A 22,825-nucleotide genomic window follows, 5' to 3' on the forward strand; every position below is an offset into this window, starting at 1 on the left:
ATCGTTTTAATAATGAAAAATGAGTCAAACTGAATTCGAATTGAGTTTGAGCTCGGCTCGGCTCAAATCTAGCCCTACCTGCCAGCCATGTTACCAGATTCAAATTCCTGCAATGATTCCTTGCACAAACCATAGATTCAACGTATATAAAAGGGTACATAATATTTCGAGTATCTCAGTCAAAACCAAATTGACTTCACAACAAGAGAAATCACTTCCTTCTCACAATGTTTTCCTTATGCGTTTGTCACCCCTTTCTTTTTTAGCTTTTAATTTTTAGCCCACTTTACTTTAAATCACCTTTAATTTCCACGTCTCTCTTTTTATGTTGCCGTAACTAATCTAGCCGTTACACCATCTTCTAATAATTTTCTGCCAACATCCTTACGTTTCTTTCTATATACCTACATCATGAATGACATAACAGTTTATTTAATATTATGTGAATCTAATTTTAAGTATCCAGTTAGATATTTAAAATTATATATATATAATTTTATTAATAGATTAATATTAAAAATAAATTATGTGCCTAATAGAAAAGAAATAATCATAATAAATGAAATAAAAGAGTTACACGTGTTCATGTTGACCATATAATACAAAATGAAGTGGTACAAGCCAAAGGTTGTGACCAAAATGAATAGATGCTTATCATTGATTTAAGGTATGAACTCTTTTTTAATTGTTGTGTTTATCTATTTTATTTCTTTGTTACCCATTATTTGATATGAAAAATTGATTAATTAACGAAGAGAAAAACATATTTAATAATTAATATTCCCTACTGTTAGCTTACCCAAATTTGAGCGTTACATGGGGCAACTGTTTTTAGGGAATTTGCCGCCAGGCTTCTGTGTGGGCTGTGGTTTATAGTTTCTGTCTCTAGACTTAGTTTTCAGCTTTTATACGTTTTTTTTTTTTTTTCAAAATTTGATTGTTATTGTCTCTAGGGTTATTATTTTTAACGAGAACCCTTTACCTTCTTGATGTTAGAGTGATTGATTTCAGGGACAGTTATGAAGATGACTGTTAGTTCAATTTTCTATTCAAACTTGTAATGTTTTAGGTTGACTCTGCTGTTTTACTGGTTGTATCATGAGAACTGAGAGATAATTCTTATGTAAATGTGATGTAGTTTCTAAATTTAGTTTTGTTTAGCTAAATTATATTTTGCTAATTACTAGGATTTCATCCATTGTTCCTGTTGATTTTCCCTTTGTGGTGGATACTTTTCAAATCTTGCAAGAAAGACAACCCGACAGATAATCGATTTTAAGAATGATATTGCCTTTGGAATGCCATTGAAAAATTTTTCCCTTTGATTATGTCAAATGTGGCCTTATCTCTACCAGTTACAATGTGTAGATACTATGAGTACTCGAGTGAAAATCGAGCATGATCAGCTCAAAGGTGAGCTTACAGCAATCGATAGAGTCAGCGAACTGCCATGGGGTATTTTGGACAACATCCTTGGTCGTCTACAGATGAGGGAGGCTGTGAGAACAAGCATCCTGTCTAGACAATGGAGATATAAATGGGTTAACCTTTCAAAGCTGCTCTTTGACGTGGTCTCTAACCGCGCTGTTTGGAATTTTCCAAAACCAAGATGCGTCGAATACCACATTTTCAATGTTCTGCTATCCCATTGTGGCAATATACACACCTTTAAGCTTTGCAACACCTTCCCAGAAAAATTCTCCAATCTTCAGACCTGGATATGTTATCTTGCAAGAAACGGTATCAGAGCATTCACTCTTGAGTATGCTTGTGCAGCAATTGATTTTGCAAACTTGTTTAAGTTACCAGCTTGCATATGGTCCTGTGAACATCTGACCCATTTGCAACTCCGTCAATATGAATTACCACAACCTCCTTGTGCTTCTAAAGGTCGTTTCAGAAATCTTGTCAGTCTCAATCTTTATGGGAAGCTTAATGATATTCAATTGCTCGAAAACTTGATCTGCAACTGCCCTGTTCTACAGATATTGATGCTTAATGGTCTTCAAAATTTAGCTTGTTTAAGTATTCAGGCCCCAAAGCTAAAACAGGTAGATCTCCAAGGAAAATTGGGGGCTCTTGTTCTTAAAAGTTGTTCAGTCCTTGCAGAGATCACCTTAGTCATCACCTCAGATGAGTTCACCAGCATCGAATATCAAGATGAAGGAAGGATTCACCATTTGGTACACTATCTCACTCAATGATCCAGTCTAAAAGGACTAAAGTTTCTGGTTTTTACCTTAAGGTAATCAAGACCTGAATCTGAAACTTTGGAATTTTGCCAAAATAAAAATACAATTCCTAAACATTTGCAGTATTCTGTTTTTCCTCTTATATTCAACTGCTTTATATTTTATCTCATAGATATATGTTTCAACGATCGTGATCAGACCAAGGCTACTTTCAAACTTCTTAAACACTTCGCAAACTTACAGGAGCTGCAGATCTTTGTAAGTTTGTGACATCAATGTTCATATATCCTCTTGTCTTTCATGCCATTCCATCTTGTATGCTGATCTCCAAAATGAATCCTGTTGCTGTATTTAGATTCGAAGCGGAGAATATTCAAGACAACCTTCCAAATTTCTGCAAGCACAAAATCAATCAAGCTACTGTTTTAGACAACTTCAAATTGTGAAGATTCACCCAAGAGATTCTGTTTCAATTCTCAGTAACCGGTGTCCTGAATTGGAATTTATCAAATTCCTACTTAACCATTCTCCAATACTAGAAAAAATGGTAATTTTAAATGAAGAAGAGCATCGAGATAAATTTAATTTAAGGTTTATGAAAGAAATATTGTTATTTAAGAGGACTTCCCCAGAAGTGAAAATTACATATTGTCCAGTGTCCTCACTGCCATGGTACAATACAATCAATCGATGATGACTCGATGTTCCTCATTTTGTTAGTTGGGGCTGCAAGGTTTTGAGGCTTTTGATTTAGGGTGTCAGGTTTTGAAGACTGGTGGTGAGTATTGCTCAGCAAGAAGTCTTTTAATGTTATAATGGCCGCTTGAGGACAACCATAGTTGGTTTAGTTTGCATTGGCTTGAACATTATTCTGAACTTGGAGTTTGAATAGTAGAATATTCTATGTTTCTTCAACAGAAGATGAGGAGATTAAAGTTATGCTCTGCATTAGTTAAAATTGATTGATGTGTAGTTTGTATGTTAAGTGAAATTGATTGATGTGTAGTCAAGCACATTTTTCTGGCTTTGCACTTTTTCTCTGTACTTGCACATAGATGCATAACTGAGGAAATTCAAGTCTCGAAAAATTGAATTACATGCTCAAATTTTAGAAGGGCTTCTCCAACTCTCTTTCAAAGGAGGAAAATTATCTTAGTCTTTTCTTAGTCTTGCACATAGATGCACATTTTTCAAAGCGCAGTATTGATCTGATGAGGAAAATTCATGGGGTTTGCATTTGGTTGCCTTCACTCTTTGGAAAGTTTTCCATTGTCGGAAATATATATTAGGCTTACATCCATATTTAAGTGTAAACACTTAGGTTGTTAGACCTGTTTTTTGGTTTAACCAGTTTTTGGTTAGATACGTTGTCATTTGTATCTAGAAACACTTTAAGCTATTAGACCCATTGTTTGACTTGTACTCTGATACCATATCAGAAATATATATTAGACTTATAAGTGTGAAGATTAAAACCTATATTACACAAAACCAATTGGCTTGTGTTAAGGTCTAATCTACACACTTATATACTACTCATTTTACTTAAGTTTATTAGATGTGTGACTCTCTTTTTTTCTTTTTTTTATTTGAGTCTTCAACACTCATCGCCTTGCAAGTCTATCACCTGCAAGCATTCAAATTACTTCAGACATTTTTGGTCTATGTCTTGAAAGGTATCGGGTGCACGATAGAGCCACTTGAACTATCTCTTCAAGCTCAATTATGTCATAGTTGCTTTTCAAATCCATGTCTACAAGCATTTCAAGTTTCTTTACCTGATGAATTTTCCTTACCTAAAATCAGTAACAAATGTCACTCAAGATACTGATAAATATAAGCATCTTAAGAATTCAAGAAGAAGCAAGTGGACAAAGAAGTTTGAACTCACCCAATCAAGCATGGCTCCTTTCTGATTAGTTGCCTTACCAAATTCTATAACTCCGTAGCCGGTTATTAATTCTAGCAGAAGAATATTAAATCCAAAAACTTTTTTTTTCTCAAGATTTATTGGTTTGATAGTTGAACTTTGTCCTAAAAAGTTTATTGAACTTTACCAAATGAGATTCCTTGAGACAAAAAAAAATTCAAACTTTTCGGGGACCCATTTGAGTGCTTGCATATACTTTTGTGAATATGAAAGAACATTTCATGTCTAAGCTTGTTAATGGTTATTATATCGTTTTGAACAAACTTGTTCATAAAGGTGTCCTACTTTATTTATAAGGGAAAAGAACTATTTCTCACCCAAATTTTAGGTCATTCACAAACTTACACCCACGAGAGATGAAAAACCTTAATTCTCACCCATAACCAAACTTCTATTAATTTTTCTATTAAAAGGAGGGTTAAAATAGTTATTTTACTATTTATATTAAGAAATTATAAAGTTTATTACTTCCCACCCCCTAGGTTTTAGAAACTAACATTTCATTTTTACCTAAAGTTTTAAAACTTTGAAAAGTAATATTTTCACCCTCAAACCTAGGATTTTCATATTTTTTAAAACTCAGCTGCCTCCCAAAACTTTTAAAAATAACAGTTTCACTTAGATTCTTCAACTTCATCTTCTGGCATCGTCTCAGGCCGCCTCTTTCTCCTAATGCGATGGCGGTGGTGCGATGAAGAGATTTCTATCTCCTTGTTGCACCACTGTGTGATGAAGAGATGTCTCTTCGTCACACCACCCAAACGACGTTTCCTCATTCAAATCTAGGCGACGAAGGGTCATCATTTGTTATCCTTTGTAGTCAGAGATGGAAAATTAGTGGAATGCGTCAGTCATCGATGGTGGTAGGAAAAGAAAGCAAACCCTAAGGGTGAAATCTAAATTTTTTAAATTTTGAGGATGAGTTGAGGTGTTAGTTTTTAAAACCTGAAGGGAGAAATAATTAAATTTTAAAGTTTATAGGTAAAATGATGATTTTATCTCTATCTCTAACTGAAATTTTAGATGACAGTTTAGTCACAGGTGAAAATTAGGGTTTTTCATTTCCTGTAGACATACGTTTGAGAATGACCTAAAATTTGGATAGAAAATAGTCATTTTCCCTTATTTATACCTGTTGACCATACTAAATGGTAAAAATGAAAATTTGTGACTTACAATATTTATATTAACTTTATTTCATGCCAAAATAACAAAAATAAAATTAATTTTCTCTAAACCCTTCGACTCTAAGTGAGGACACAATGTTACAATAATGTTTTTATCTCAAGGGTTAACGTGTTTAACAAAAACCCTCCAAACTCTTATGCCAAAGACTTGGATTTGAAGCACTCTGCTAAACATTCTAAACATCACATCACCCCAACTTTAACGTCATAATTGTAGAGCATTAATTGTCACGGGAAAATGTACATGTGCCGTGAACTTGCTTGGTGGGAACTGCATGTTGTGAGTTGGGGCCCCATTCACAATTAAAGATTAAGAGAAACGATTTTCTTTTTAAGGAAATTAATTAGTTTTAATGATAATTACTATGATTATCTTATTACTTCAGTTGCTGGTACAAGTGTGCGCAAGGTGAAAAAGAAAAAGGAAGGGGGAATGAGTGAATATTTCAAAGTGCCTCTCTCTCTTTTTTTCTACCGCAGCCTTGGAGCCACGTAGATGAGTTGTTGTCTGCACAGTCGGGTTGACAAAGTGGGAGAAAGAAGCGGAGGTCTGTAATCATCACTTTCATAGTTTGGATTGAATAAGGTGGAAAAATATCTTCTGTCAGATTGAATTAACAGATATTCGTTGGTTTCGTACTTTTCTTTCTTTCTTTATCTTTTCTCCATATATTTCCTTGTTAAGGAATTTTTTCGTTTGATAATATTTATTTACATTTAATTTAATTTAATTGTTAATAATATTTATTTGTGTCTAATTTTTTAATTATCAATAGAATTTATTATATCAAATTATTTTAATTATTAAAAATATTTATTTATGTCTAATTATTTTAATTATTAATGATATTCATTTACTATTAAAAGAATAATTATTTAAATTAATGTATAATCATTTTAATCATAATTAGTAAATAAAATATTAATTGTTAAAAATAATTTTCAACCATTATTGATATAAATTGTTAAATTTTTAACAGTAATTTTATAATTATTGTATAACTAATCTAAAATAAATGATAAATATAATTAGTAACTAAATCCATTTAGCAGCTATTTAATTAATTGGAGGGAGAAATTGTGGCGGACAATGGGGGTTTGCTGGGCTGCAGGGAGCAGGCTGAATGGACGGGAGACTGCAGGATTGTGATTTGTGAAGAAAGTTTAAGAGAAACGATTTTCTTGTTTAAGGAAATTAATTACTATTTGTTGATACAATGTGAAAACAATGGGAGGGGAATGAATGAATATTTTGAAGTGTCTCTCTCTCTTTCTAATCTCTGAATACTTTCTCTCTCTAAGTCCTCCTCTTTCTTCTTTTTCTACCACAACCCTAAAGCCATGTGGATGAGTTGTTAAGGAAATAAACCTGTTTTTTTTTTTTTAAGTAAGTGTATATGATAGGCACATGGATGAGTTGCTGTCTGCAGCAGTGGTCTTATCTCCAAACAGAAGAGATGTGTTGATAAAGTGGTAGAGAGAAGAAGATGTGTGTAAATACTATTGGCCCTAGACTAGCGAGCTGATCAATCACTTTCTACTAAGTTTGAGCTGTGTTCAAGAGTGCCTCTCTCTCTTTTTAATCTCTTAATACTATCTCTGTATAAATCCTCCTCTTTCTCCTCCGTCTACAACAACCCCAAAGGCACATGGACGAGTTGTTTCTGCAGGAGTCGTGTTGATTAAGTGGGAGAGAGAAGAGGAGGTCTGTAAATATTTATCAATCAGTTTCATAGTTTCATACTAAGTTGAGATGTGGAATGAGGAGGAAAATATCTTCTGTCGCGTGATTAGATTGAATCAATAGATATACGTTGGTTTCGATTTTTGGATTGAAATATTTTTTTTGTCCCTTTTTACCATTGCCATCAGTCAATCTACAACATCAAAAACACACATAAAACTGACAAGATAGAAGAAAAATGAAAAAGAAATCTAGGGTTATAGAGACGCAGAAAGGAGAAGATGAAAGTATTATAGAAGATGAGAGAGATTTATATTTTCGTTAATAATAAAAAACTAACAGAAGTCCCTTAGATTTAACCTACTTGATCACAATTTTCAGCCATTAGCATGAAACCCCTTATGTATTTCATTTCTTTTACGCATGTCACGGCCCAAATGGCAATAATCTCCGCTGCCTTGTTCTTTCCATATACATCCTCTCTTGCCTCATGCTTCCAGAGTGCAACAACATCGCCTTGTAAGCTCGACTATCTGTACCCGACTTAATGTGAATGTTGGGACTGATCATTTTTCTTGCAGGAGGATATACAAATGATACGTACCAAGAACCCACAAGTCGATGATGACAAGTTGGCCAGTACTGGGAAGAAAGGGCACAAGTGTGATGATATATTGAAAGATGGTAACCTGGATGGAGAAGATGATCACAATGATGAGCGGCTGGATGCAGAAGAAATGTTTTATAATGAACTGGATTGTGAAAATCCAAACGACACTTTCCATCTCGAAGATGATGACTATTAATTCCAACATTGATTTGTCTAAACGGGCACGGTGGACTGCCTCAGTTGGTAATCAGTAGGACTATTTCTCCAGGACTCTTATGTCTGGTACTGGCCTAAAACTTAAACCTGCAAAAGTACATCACAATAGAAAGATATTCTGAAATCTTCTAATCATACTCTACTCTCGTCTGAAAACAGCATCTTCCTGTCACGTTAGACAAATATCCAAAATAAGTGAACCTAATCGATCAAAGGAGATTAATTTACAACATAAATGGATACAATTTTAATTACATTAATAGCAATCAGGTTTTCATAAGAAAGCCTCAGTCTCACTATATATCGCATTCCAAGCAAGCAGTGTAGTAATCCCAGAAATGATGGAAGCAATTCTCAGTACGAAGCAGACACGTCCAGCATTTCATGCTAATTCAAGACAAGAACAAAATTAAAATAAAACTCAGAAATACATTATGGGCATGGCAGAAAAGAAATAAAAAGTACCATTTATCGCAACAATTGGGGGGAGGTGTTGCAGGTGGCGGAACTACTATTGAAGCTTCCACAGGCAAACTTGGAGGCTTCTGAGGCAGTGGTGGAGTGAGGAGAGGTGGTGCTGGTGAGGTCGCTGCCATCGGAGCTTGGACAGACAAACTTGGAGGCTGTTGAGGCAGTGGTGAAATGGGGGAAGGTGGTGTTGTTTGCCCAGCTGCCATCACAGACAAACTTGGCTGCTGGTGAGAAGGATCTTTGGAACAGAGAAGAAGAGGAAGGGAGAGCGGTTTTGATAAAGAAGAGGTGTGAAAATTGCGTATGCGTTGCAGGACTTATTATTCTTGGTAGTTCTTGTGCAATATATAGGCCTAAATATTTCTAGAAAAGTCTTCAATTTGATAATGGTCGACCTTTGGCAGTCCATCCCCTTTCCCTCTCTCTCTCGCTCTCTCTCTCTCCCCCCATCTTCTTTACCTGCTGCAATCAGCCCGCTCTCTCTCTCTCTCTCGCAAAACTCTAATTTAAATTGATGTTGACTCATCCCCTCTCTCTCTCTCCTTCTTCTTTCCCTGCTGACAACATCCCTCTCTCTCTGTCTTTTCCGCAAAACTCTAATCTAAATTGCTGACTCATCAACTCTTGGCCCTGCCCACTCACCCACCCTCTCTCTCTCTCTCTCCCCCCATCTTCTTTACCTGCTGCAATCAGCCCGCTCTCTCTCTCTCTCTCGCAAAACTCTAATTTAAATTGATGTTGACTCATCCCCTCTCTCTCTCTCTCCTTCTTCTTTCCCTGCTGACAACATCCCTCTCTCTCTGTCTCTCTCGCAAAACTCTAATCTAAATTGCTGACTCATCAACTCTTGGCCCTGCCCACTCACCCACCCTCTCTCTCTCTCTCTCTCTCTCTCTCTCTCGCAAAACTCTAATCTAAATTGTTGATTCATCAACTCCTGACCCTGGCCCGCTCACCCACTCTCTCTCTCTCTCGCAAAACTCCAATCTAAATTGCCGTTGTTGACTCATCATCCCCCCCCCCTCTCTCTCTCTCTCTCACAAAACTCCAATCTAAATTGTTGTTGACTCATCATCCCCCCCCCCCTCTCTCTCTCTCTCTCTCTCTCTCGCAAAACTCTAGTATAAATTGCTGTTGTTGACTCATCATCCCCCCTCTCTCTCTCTCTCTCGCGCAAAACTCTAGTACAAATTGTTGTTGACTCATCATCTCCCTTCTCTCTCTCTCTCTCTCTCGCGCAAAACTCTAGTATAAATTGTCGTTGACTCATCATCTCCCCCTTCTCTCTCTCCCTCGCAAAACTCCAGTCTATGTTGTTGTTGTCATCTCCTGGCCCCGGCCCACTCGTCCCCTCCCCCTCTCTCTCTCTCCGATTGCAAAGATCATTAAAGTGTTTTTCAATTAATTTTTAAAAAATATGAATGAGATTTAATGGTAATTCTAAATGCCACCAGTAATTGCCATAATATAGTAAAATTTTGAGTGGCAATTATATAGTAGTTTTATCGGTGTTGCATAATTGTTGCTAAAATTTATAATGACACTAGATTCAACGATATTTATCATAATACTAGTAAAAATATTAAAGAGTGTTTAGTTTAGATAATATTTTATTATTAAAATTAAAATATTATCTTAAAAATATATTATTTTAAAGATTATTAAATATAAATAATTATTATGTTTAATAAAAAATAAAAAATATAAATAATTATTAAATTTAATTAGAAGAAATAAAAAATATTAATATATTATTTTACTTTTTTTAAAACGATAATTATAAATGTTATTAAAGTGTTTTTTAATTAATTTTTAAAAAATATAAATTAAATTTAATAATAATTCTAAATATCACAAATAACTGTCATAATATTATTAAACTTCTAGTGGCATTTTTAAGAAGATTTCTGCTAAGTTTCATGAAAATTAGCATAGAAAAAGCAACATCTCCTGCTTTGCAGTTTGTATTTTCAGTGAAATTGGTTGATGTCTAGTCAAACACACATTTATTTCTGGCTTTCACATTGTTTCTGTACTTCCTTGCACATAGCATATTTGGTATTTCCTCAAAATATATTTAGTTAAGAGAGAGAGAAAGTGTAAACAATTTAGCACTTTGAAATGTTCAGTCATTCCTCGTCCTTTTGTTAAGAAGAAAAAGGAAAATATAGAAAGAGAGAAAGTAGTAAGAGTTTAGCACTTCGAAATATTCCTCCATTCCTCCACTTTTTTAACCTTGCACAGGCTTCTATCAACTGAAGTAATAGGGAAAATCATAATAATTAATTGACGTGTGGCGTCAAGCGTTTGAGGGGATTTTGTGATCTGCATAAAAGACAGATATCTATCTCCCTTGGAAAGTGAGCTGTAGTTAGGGCTGGACCAAACCCAGCTAGCTCCGGATGGAAGATGGGTTTGATTTTTTTTAATTTAATTTAAATATAAAATAAATTCATTAAACTTATTTTAAAACTAAATTAAATTTAAATTATAAAGAATTAAGTTTGATTTAGTTTATACGTTGAATAAATAAATTAATTCAATTTAAATTTGATTTATAGTTCAATTTAAATTATGTTAAATAATTATTAAATAATATCATTTTGCCAATGGGTTATAATTCAAACCATTAATTTGACCCATATAACCAGTTATGATTTTGAATTATAAATTTGAGTTAAACTCAAATCATCTTTGATGTTAACTTGATGAATTCGAATCAAACTTAAACTGAACTATTTTTCATTCGAACCAAAGTCAAACCAAAAAGTGTTTAAATTTAGTTTAGTTCAATTCATATCTACACTTAGTTGTAGTTTTAAACAATAAATTATAGTTACGGTTACTGTATAAAAATTCCTATATTGATTCAAAGTTAATGTTGTATTATAGTGGTACATCAGAGCTCCAAATTGGCTTTGATTTTTTTTTTTTTTCCCACCTAATTGAATAGTTTTTCAGTTTGAGAATATTATAGCTTTAAATGAAATTTTCGTGAATCTGGTGTTCTTATTGAGTGAAATTTTTATGAGGAGATTCCCCTTTTAATATTTTGAGCCTGTAATTCAATTTTCCCATACTTGATTTTCGTAGTTCTGCAAAAGTCAATGCCTCACAAGGAACATTTAATGTCTTTCACAGCGAGGAAAATATAAAATCAGGGACAGCTCTCACAAAATGGCATAAAGCTTTCATTTTCCAGCCTCTAATTATTATGGTTATCTTATTACTTAAGTTGTTGATAGGAGCGTGTGTAAGGTGATAAAAAGGGCGAGGCTAATCTCTTAATACTTTCTCTCTCTCTCTATATTTTCCTCTTTCTTCTTAAAAAAAGGGAGAGGAATGAATGAATATTTCAAAGTGCTAATCTCTCAGTACTTTCTTAAAAAAAGGAATGAATGAATACTTTCTTCTACTTCTTCTTCGAAAGTCCTAAAGACACATAGAGTACTTGTTGTCTGTAACATTTCTTTTATGTTTTTTGAAAGTTTGAAAATTGTAAGTAAGAGTGAAGTTGCTAGTTTTTAAAATTTACGGAGAAAAATATAATAAATTTTATGTTTTTAAAATTTTTTTTGTTAAATGATGGTTTTATCCTTAATTTTAATTAAGTTTTTTAATAGAATTTTGTCCATAGATGAGTATTTGAGTTTTCAAAAATTAGAGGGGGTCACTGGGGATTTCAATATACCTTGGGTGGTATTAATTTGGCTTGAATATTATTTTCAAACTATTTGAAGCCATGTGAAATGATACAATGCTGCTGCATAGGGAAATATACTGCCCCAATATATTCACTTCCTCTTTAAACCAAACATCCTTCCTCCTATATATATATATATATATATATATATATATATATATATATATATATATATATATATATATATATATATATATGTATGTATGTATCTTCTTCTTCTATTCCTTCACCATTACCCCACCACTTTGATGTGAAATATATATATATATATATGTATGTATGTATGTATCTTCTTCTTCTATTCCTTCACCATTACCCCACCACTTTGATGTGAAATATATATATGTATGTATCTTCTTCTTCTATTCCTTCACCATTACCCCACCACTTTGATGTGAAAGACATTGCTTTCAAGGACTATTGTTTAAAATTCTAAACATCACCCCACCTCCAACGTAAGCATTGTGAAGAATAGACTGTTTTTAGGCTGCATTAATTGTGCTATTCTACTGTTTTGTGCTGCTTGCTAGCTAGGATCTCGTCCATTGTCCCCTGGTGATTTCCTCTTTGTAGTGGATGCCTTGTGTATCTTGTACTCTGGAGTCTGGCGGCTAAATTTATGCATTTCTTGAATTTTCTTCTTCAAAAAGATAAGGGACTGGTGATAGTTTTGAGGATTAATGTTGCCTTTGGAATGCCATTGAAACTTTATCAGGGAACTCACTTTTGGGTTGCTTTATAAATGATAATGCTAATTTGCATGGTTTCTATATCCTAAGGTACACGTATGATACAGTACACGATGAAAAACAATAATATCCTAAGATAAATAAAACATTATCAATACAATAAGTATATTATATAATACGACATATATTCTACAATATGATACATATTATTAATACAAATTGATATACTATTTTAAAGAAGTGATAATATGGTAAAGGTACATTAAAAATGTTGAAAATTTGAAAAGGTGTTTGTGATATTTTTCTATAAAATGATATAGTAATTTAAATTTTTTATTATTTTATTTTTATTATATTTAAAAATTTGTATCTTATAATACTATATGTATATAATACACAATATAAAAAAATATGATACACGGTTCAACTATCATGTCATTTGAAGAGTTTTTTATTATCTTTTTGCTATGCACCATTTGAAGAGTCTTGGTCTTACTGATATAAGTCTCAAAGATCATGATCAGGCCAAGGCTTCTCTCAAAATTCTTAAACTTAACTTACAGGAGCTCTGGATCTCAGTATGTTTGTGCCATTGACGTTCATGTCTTTTCTTGTTTTTTCGCCTTTTCATTTTCAAATGCTGATCTCCAACATCGGTCTTTCGAATTTATGCAAGCTTTAGAAAATTTGTTGACATAGGTTAATATTAATTATAATTTTAATTTTATAAAATCAGAGAATTGAATAGTAAAATGAAAGTTAGAGGTGTCAAAATACTAAGTCCGCTAAAGCTACAGTTTTGCCATGGGGCTTTTGGTTTGTGGTGTCAGGTTTTGAAGACTGGTGCTCATTGTTCAGCAACACTTCATCCTTCGATCTTTTAAACCTATGCCATATTTGTCAACAAGTCCTTTCAGCGTCTTGATGGCCGCTTGGCAATCATAGATGGTTTAGTTTTCATTGGCTTGTGCACAATCTAGCAGTGGAGCTTGCATACTAGAATATCCCATGTTTCTTCTTCAGGAGATGAGACTTCGAATGCTTTTAGCTCCTGCTTCAAATATTATGCTAGATATAAAAATTGGAAACATTCAAATCATAAAACTAGATTAAATCACTTAAAAATTATGATTTATTTTGGTATAGATTAACAAATTTTTTAAAAACAATTTTCAATTTGAGTTACAGTTTAAACGATTTTTAAATTGAACTAAACTGTAAATCTTATTTTTTAATATATATATATATATATAATTTTTTTAAGTGTGTATACATTTTTTATATATAAATATGTAAATATATATATATGTCATTATGTGATTAGGTATTTTTTTATTATTAATTTAAAATCAGTCAATCACATCATCACACGTTCATATGTATACATATAGTTTTATTGTATTTAGGCCAAAAGACTTATTCCCACGCAAGATTAAGTGTAATCCCAAATTTATTCCTCCAACTTTCAAAAACTCAAACTTTCACCTATAAGTAAAATTTTGTTAAAAAACTCAATTAAAGTTAAGGGCAAAACTTATCATTTAATAAAAAATTAAAAAATTAAGGTTTTATTAAATTCTCCCCTCTCAGTTTGAAAACTAACAATTTTCCCCTACCTAAAGTTTGAAAAATAGAAATTTCCCCTTAGAGTTTTAAAACTATCGTTAGAGAAGATGAAGTTCGTCATCTCTAGCCATGTTGCCTCTCCTTCTCGGCTTATCTCCTCCTGTCAACTTGTTCCTACCCACCGACAACACTGATTTCCTTAGACAAAGATGAAATTGTCTTTGTCAAAGTATCTTGTCAAGAATAAAGACGATATTTCATCTTTGTCAGAGGAAATTAATGTCATCAATGGGTGGAGTTTGATCAACAGGAGAAGATAAACAGGGAGAGAGAAACTAGAGACAGTGAATTTTGTCATTTTCAGTGACAGTTTCAAAACCTTAGAGGAAAAATTATCACTTTTCAAATTTTTGGTGAGAAAAAATTGTTAATATTCAAATTTGGGGAGGGGAGATGTAATAAAATTTTATTTATTAAATTACAATTTTACCATTATCTTTAACTAAATTTTTAAAAAAAAGTTTGCTTACAGGTGAGAGTGTATAAAATAGGCACGTGGATGAGTTAGTTGTCTGCAGCATCCAAACTCCAGACAAAAGAGATGTTCGATAAGGTGGTAGAGAGAAGAAAGTGTCTGTAAATGGCCCTGGACTGGGGAGCCGGTCAATCACTTTCCTTCAAAGTTCGAGCTTTGTTTGAGAGTGACTGCAGTGGAAACATATCTTCTGCCATGTGACTAGATTACATATGCTTGCTTTGCAATTTTGGATTGAAATAGGTTATCTTAAACAAGTTGATCCCTCTTTACCCTTGCCATCACTCAATCTACAACATAAAAAACACTAAAAAAACTTACAGGATAGAAGAAAAATGAAAAAAAAAAATCATCTTCAGCAACAAAGATGGAGGCGATGAAGATGCAGAAAAGAGAAGATGAAAGCATGTTAGAAGATGAGAGAGATTTTTATTTTCATTAATAATAAAAAACTAACGGATGTCCCTTACGTTTAACCTACTTGATCACAATTTTCAGCAAATAACATAACATGACAGGCAGCTTCTCAGCTGACGATCATGCATGTCGCTCGGCGGCGAGGTGTGAGCCGGCGAGAACGCGGCACGCCGGGGAGAGTGCGGCACTTCAGGTGAACGTGCAGCACGCCGGCAGCAAGAACTTCGCTAGACATGTTGCACGTTCGGCGTGCTTGCTGCATGCCGGCAGCGAGGATTCGCCTTAGGTGCTGCCCATCCCGCTTTGTTAGCCGCAAGGCCAGCCCTTGGCCGCTCCGGTGGTGACCCAGCCAAGCGCCAACACAAAATCCTGGCCTCCCATAACCGCCGACATCATCATCATAAGGGCATGCATTTTCATACTTTCCGAATAAGTATATGAATATATATATGAAATCAACGCTATAACTTATATAAATTTTAATTCTTCAGAAACATCATCTCCCAGCCACATATTACACATGATTATTAGCAGATACAATATACATACACAACATTACATTCACAATTTTATTTATATTAATAAAATTGATACCACTTCATAAGAAAGTCCCAGTCTCACTATATATCACATTCCAGGCAAGTAGTGCTGTAGTCCCAGAAGTGACACAAGCAATTCCCAATGCGAAGCAGACACGTCAAGCGTTCCTTGCTAATTCAAAACAAGAACAAAATTAAAATAAAACTCAGAAATACATTATGGCCATGGCAGAAAAGAAATAAAAGGTACCATTTATCCCAAAAACTGGGCGGCGCAGGCGGTGCAGGTGGGGCAGCTTCAACAGACGAACTTGGATGGTTCTGAGGCGGTGGTGGAGTGAGAAGAGGTGGTGCTGATGAGGTCGCTGCCATGGGAACTTGGACAGAGGAACTTGGAGGCTGTTGAGACAGTGGTGGAATGGAGGGAGGTGGTGTTGTTTGCCCAGCTGCCATCACATACAAATTTGGCTGTGGGTGACAAGGATCTTTGGAACTGAGAAGAAGAGGAAGTAACAGCAGTTTTGATAAAGAAGAAGTGTAACTAAAATGGATCTCCTTCTCTCCCGTGACTCAATGATAATACCTCAAGTGAATCCCACTACTCTTATTATAAACTTTGAGAGTTTGCAGTTTAGAGTAAATCAAAAGTAAATTTTATTGTAAAGTATCATAATTAGGACGTAGGTTCGTGTCCGAACGAGAGCCTCGGAGATACGTTTAGTCAACTTTTGGGCCCACAAAAGACTTTAGGTTTGCCTCGCTTGTCTGAGACCCTTTTATCCGAAGCTGAGGTTGCGCCTACAAACCTCTCAAAAGAGGCCCCAAGCTGAGTTTCCCGCTCACTCACGCTCTCTCCTTAAGTCGCACACAGTTCTGTTTGCTTAATCGAGTGGGGAAAAGTGAACTATGAAAATCATGTATGGGGGAAAAATTGAATTACAGACTCAAAATATTAAAAGGAATTTTCCTTAAAAAAATTTTCACTCAATAAGAACACCAGATTCATGAAAATTTCATTCTAAAGCTATAATATTCTCAAACTTAAAAACTATACAATTAGGTGGGACAAATAAAATGAATCAAATACCAGAATTTTTGTACAATAACCTTAACTATAATTTATTTTTTTAATACGACAACTCTCTTTCAAAGGGAGATAAATATCTTTGTCTTTTATCCCCACAAAACCCCTTCAAACGCTTGAGAATCTTGTGATGAGTAGGCAATCTCTTAATACTTCCAAAGTGCCAATCTCTTATCGGAATTGAATGGTGTGAGGGCAGGCCCATTCACAAGTAATTTGGAGGAACGAAGCGTGTGCAAGTTGAAAGAAAAGGAGAGGAATGAAGGAATATTTCGGAAGTGTCAATCTCTTAATACTTCCTCTCTTTCTTCTTAACAGAAGGGAGAAGAATAAATGAATATTTTAAAGTGTTAATCCTTTAATCCTTTCTCTCCCTTTATATTTTCCTCTTTCTTCTTCTTCTACGAAAGTCCTAAAGACACATCGATGAGTTGGGAGTTGTTGTCTGCAGCATAGTAGACCATCAATCACTTTCATACTAAGTTGAGCATTGTGTGATTGGATTGAATCAATAGGCATATGTTGCCTTAAACAGACGGACTTGGAGGGTTCTGAGGCAGTGGTGGGGTGAGGACATTTGGTGACGATGAGGTCGTTGCCATCGGAGATTGGACTGATAAACTTTGAGGCTGTGGTGAAATGGGGAAGGTAGTGCTGTTTGCCCAGCGGTCATTATTACATAATTATGGCAAAGTTGTCTAGTTTCAATTCAATTATTTTTTAGGTACATCAGGAATTGTCATTGTCAATACTAAACTATAATTTTTTCTCTGAAAAGGGTACAGTCCGATAAGACCTTACTTTTCTTTGTCTCTAATCTATGTCAGGCACCACCCTTTCGTCATACTACCATTATTGGACATACCTCGGTCATTTTGAAAGATCCCTCCGTCCTCTTGACTGGGTTAAACAGGGAAGGACCCTTCCCACATTTGAGTCACGCTGTGGGCATGACGTTCTGAGGAGTCATTTGAGAAAAATTTTTTCAGCGTGTCCTCATCATTTGAAATCACCGTTTTGTTTCTACTTATACGGGTGATTAATTTAAATAATAAAATTATAAATATTTTAATATACTTTTATTTATATATGATATTATATAATTAAATAATTTTAAATTAATAATAAAATAATATTTAATTATATAATAACATATATAAATATATATAATATTATTTTAATCTAAATTATTATTGACTCATCATCTCTTTAACCTATCTTAACCACTAATGATAAAAGATGAAAGATATTTATTTTTAAATTATTTTTTTTCTAATTTGTTTCAAGAAATTATTTGAATTCCTTCAAAATTATCCATTATTTTTTAAAAATATATTTTAAAAAATTATTTTCAAGTGCCTAAATCAGCATTTTCAGTATGTGTAATCGTCAAAAGGTGGCTTTGTCACTTCTATTGGCTGCCATCACTTGCTTAACTACGGCCAAAGGACTATTTCCCACCAAAATTTAGTTAGGTTCTCAAATTCATATTTGCATGATTTAAAAAATTTAAAATTTTACTCATAATAAAATTGTTGTTAGAGTTTTCTATTAGAGATAAAAGTAAAATTATCATTTTACTAATAATATTAAAAAAAAATAAAATTCATTACATTTTTCTCTCTAAGTTTTAAAAACTAACAATTTTACTTATACCTAAAGTTTTTTAATTTTAAAAAATTATATTTTCTTTCAAAATTTTTCTTTACCCCTCTAGCCACCATCTCTAATGCCAACGACCTTCTCTCTCCAACCTAAATTATTGGATAGCGCATGAGAAACAATTTGAAATGCATCTCTTCAGCAACAACTTAGGATGAAGAGAAAATTTAAAAGGGAAAATATGATTTTTTAAAGTTAAAAAATTTTGTATGGGTGAAATATTAGTTTTTAAAACTTAGGAAGAATGTAACGAATTTTATATTTTTTAATATTATTAGTAAAATAACGATTTTATCTTTATTTCTAACAGAAAAATTTTAATCTCAGTTGGTCAATAGGTGGAACTTTGGGTTTTTCAAACCCTGCAAGTATAATTTTGAAAACACAACTAAAATTAGGTGGGAAATAGTCCTTAGGCCCTTAATTAATGACCTATTTCTCATCTGCTCTTTCAAGTAGACCTGAGAATTCATGTCAACAGGTTATATTCATGTTATGTCAATTTACATTTTATGTCAGAGACTTTCAACTCTAACTCCGTCTGAATTAGAATCGTATCAAAATTTTTTAACCGTAACTTAATCCTTTAATATCGAGTTTACTTGATTCTACCCAAATTAATCTTAAATTATCTATTGTTTTTACTTTCCGAAATGTTTTTATCGTTTTAATTTCTTTACTAAATTATCTCAACATATTATTAATAAAACATATAATATAACATTTAGTCTTATAGACAAATAGTCTAAAAATTTATATACTAAAACTTTTAAAACACGTTAATAACCAAATACGTCAGTAATAAAATAAAATATTTAAATAAAAATAAAAATAATATGAGCAATTATAATTATACAAAGATATAATTATATGCACTCTATAAATATTTTAAATTCTTACTATAAAGATACAACATATAATTATAAGAGTAAGAATTTTAATTATTTATAATTTGACTAGTCAAATTAAACTCTTACTACTTAAAAATAAAATAAAAATAAACAATAATAAGAGTAATTATAATTAACTATATGCAATCTATAAAAATTTTAACTGCTATTGATATTATTTTTTAACATTTCTATAATTTATCTCTAACAAATTTTATTAAACAAATTCTATTAAAGTAACATTTCTTCAAAATATTTTAATCGATTTGGATTATGTTGAGTTACTTTCGTATGAAACAAAACACTACCCGATTTAATTTCTTGTCAAAGAGCTCAACTCTAACCTACTATTTTTTATATCGAGTTAATAGATCATATTGAAAATTTGTCAACTCTACTTTCAAGTTTTAAATATGTGACTCTAATGAAAACTCCACTTTTTGCTTGAACTTTACAATTAAAACCTAAATGTCCATTAAACCACCCTAAGTGGATAGAACAGTTAAGCTATAGAATCTTACCATTAATTAACTTAAATTCAACCATACACTTGTACAAATGAACTTGCATATATACATTATAGTTTTTTTGATATATTTGTATTGAAATAAGAGATTGTAATAATATATTATTAAGTTAATTTTTTTAAGGTTTTATTTTATTTTTAATTCAAATATTTGTTTGCACATAATTTAAATATATAAATAATATATTATCATATAATTGAATATTATTTTATTTTTAACTAATATGAAATTATAAAAATCAAGTATGGAAAAATTGAATTACAGACTCAAAATACTAAGAGGGTTTCTCCTTAAAAAATTTCCACTCAATAAGAACACCAGATTCATGAAAATCACTTTTTGGTCACCTACTATTATAAATTATCACTTGCAATTGATGTTTCATATACAATGATAATTTTGACCATCTTTTGCTGTAATTAATTATGTGTTACCTCGCTGTAACTGGATTAATGCTCCCATAGCTAATTTTTAGTTTTAATTTCTTTAATTTGGAAGCATAAATACTGCACGTATTCAGATTGATATATTTTTTTAAAACTTGTCCAAAGTGATGGTGACAAATGTCTCCCTGTAAACGCGCTTTCAGTTTTGACGGGGTGATAAAAAAGCAAAATTCAATGCATGTGCAAGGCACATGAAGCTGATACTAAGAGACAAAATCTCCATCGCCCGATAGTGATGAGTTTGGGGCAGCAAAGTCAAGTAATTTTTTTTTAATATTTTTATTAAATAATAATTATACATGAAATTTATAAGAATAAATTTTTAAATTTTTAAAAATTATAAGAGAAAAAGTTGAATTTATACTAAATCTTGGATGAAAAATAATAATTTGCCATGGCTTGTTTAATTAATGAAAACTCCTATACTTTTTGCTCAAACTTTACAGTTAAAACCTAAATGTTCATCATTCTCTTTCAAAATTTCATCAAACCACCCATCATGGGTAGAAAAATTAGTTAAGCTAAGGAATCTCAACGTCAATTGACTCAAGTTGGACTTCGTATTTCTATAAATGAATTTGAATATACACATTAATAATGTATTTTGATATATTTGTATTGAAATAAGAAATTTTAATGATAAATTGTTAAGCAAATTTTCTTAGAGTTTACTAGTTTGATGCTTATATTATACTAAATGACGTTACTCATAAAAAAATAAAAATCTATCCAGCCTTTATGGGCCTCATTTTAAAAAATGTCAATGCTTTATATTTTTGACAAAAACCCTCCACCACTTTGATGTAAAAAATTCTAAACATCACCCCACCTCTAACTTTGTTTATTTTTATTAACAAGAAATACTATTTGACTCAAATATCAATTACACCGACTAGAATAAATTTCAGGTTCAGTGATCGACCCTACCTCCAACTTCAGTATTTTGAAGAAGAGAATGTTTTAGGCTGCATTAATTGTGTTATTTTACTGTTTTGCCTAGCTAAATTATAATGCTAATTGCTAGGATCTCATCCATTGTACTCTGGCACCTAAATTTATGCATTTCTTCTTCAAAAAGACAATGGACCGATAACAGCTCTGAAGAATAATATTGCCTTTTGGAAGTTTGGAATTCCATTGAAAAATTCATGATTTCCCATGGTCTTTTTTTTAGTCTTTTCTGTAACTTCATACTGTGGTTATGACTAATGTAACCTTACCTGTGACAGCAGAATCTCCTTTATCATGTTTCTTTGTCCATATCAAGGACTAGGAACCTCCTCCATGAAAATTTTTTCAATGGCATTCACGGAAAGCTTTAGTGACATTCAATTGCTTGAAAGCTTCATCGGCAACGAAAATTAACTTCAAAAAGTTTTTGTTTACATAAAATATGAATAAAATATATTTTTGGAATGTTGAATTATCTTAATAATACATTAATTTATACTTATAAAGAAATAAAAATAAATATAATCAATATATAATATAAAAACGAAAAACATATATTTAGAATATTATCAACTTAAGAAAATATTATTTAAATATTTTTATTAAATAATAATTTTATATGAAATTTATAAGAAGAATAAATTTTAAAATTTTTAAAAATTATAAGATAAAAAGTTAAATTTATACTACATCTTGAATGAAAAATAATGATTTGGCCAACGTTTAACCCTTTTTACTATCAATAAAATTATGTGTACTTAATTTTGGTACATAATTTATGTACACAGATGAGGTGTCATCATGTGATTGGATATTTTTTTATCATATGGTGATACATGTTTTAAAATCACCTAATTGTATGATGACACATCATTGTGTACATGAATTATGTACCAAAATTAGATACACATAGCATTGCTCTTTTACTATTGCCTTCAGTCATTCTAAAACATCGAAAATACAAAAAAGAAAAAAAAAAGTGACAAGATAGAAGAAAAATTAAAAAAGAAATCACTGTCAGCAACAGAGATGGAGGCGACGATGCTGCAGAAAAGAGAAGATGAAAAGCATAATAGAAGATTCTTCTATGATATGCTTTCTTTGGACTACAAGCAATAAATAAAAAGAAACAGTTTGCCATGGCTTGTTTAAGTAAATAAAATAAAAATGACGTTACTAAATGACGTTACTTGTAAAAAAATAATAATCTATCCAGCCCTTATGGGCCTCATTTGGGTACTTGGACTTGGACTTGGACACATAGTTAAAAAATGTTTTTTTCTCCATGGTTTATATTTTGACAAAAACCCCCCATTACCTTGGTTCGGTTTGAAAATCGCCTAAACTGAAATTATGTTTTAAAAATTTATTAACTAAAACTAAACTATTTTACAAATCAAACTAAACCAAATCAAACTGTAATTTTTAAGTTGTTTGGTCTAGTTTTTAAGATTTGAATCAAGTCATGCACACCTCTATTTGCAAATCACATGATTCTTTCAGGTTTTTTGTATTGCTTGAAAACT

General features: G+C 32.3%; 2 protein-coding genes across 2 annotated transcripts; one reads left to right on the top strand and one right to left on the bottom strand.

Moving 5' to 3' along the window:
- Positions 1–1,373: 1,373 nt before the first annotated feature.
- On the top strand, positions 1,374–7,799 carry LOC123205930 (F-box/FBD/LRR-repeat protein At1g13570-like). The gene is made up of 2 exons (XM_044623007.1): positions 1,374–2,183; positions 7,575–7,799. Exons 1-2 carry the CDS (start codon positions 1,374–1,376, stop codon positions 7,797–7,799), a joined length of 1,035 nt encoding a protein of 344 aa, XP_044478942.1.
- A 316-nt stretch (positions 7,800–8,115) lies between these two features.
- On the bottom strand, positions 8,116–8,496 carry LOC123205931 (vegetative cell wall protein gp1-like). The gene is made up of 2 exons (XM_044623008.1): positions 8,285–8,496; positions 8,116–8,206 (listed from the first exon to the last, which is right to left on the bottom strand). Exons 1-2 carry the CDS (start codon positions 8,494–8,496, stop codon positions 8,116–8,118), a joined length of 303 nt encoding a protein of 100 aa, XP_044478943.1.
- Between the last annotated feature and the right edge of the window lie 14,329 nt (positions 8,497–22,825).

Source organism: Mangifera indica, unplaced genomic scaffold, assembly GCF_011075055.1.
Source record: "Mangifera indica cultivar Alphonso unplaced genomic scaffold, CATAS_Mindica_2.1 Un_0020, whole genome shotgun sequence".
Taxonomy (NCBI): Eukaryota; Viridiplantae; Streptophyta; class Magnoliopsida; order Sapindales; family Anacardiaceae; genus Mangifera; species Mangifera indica.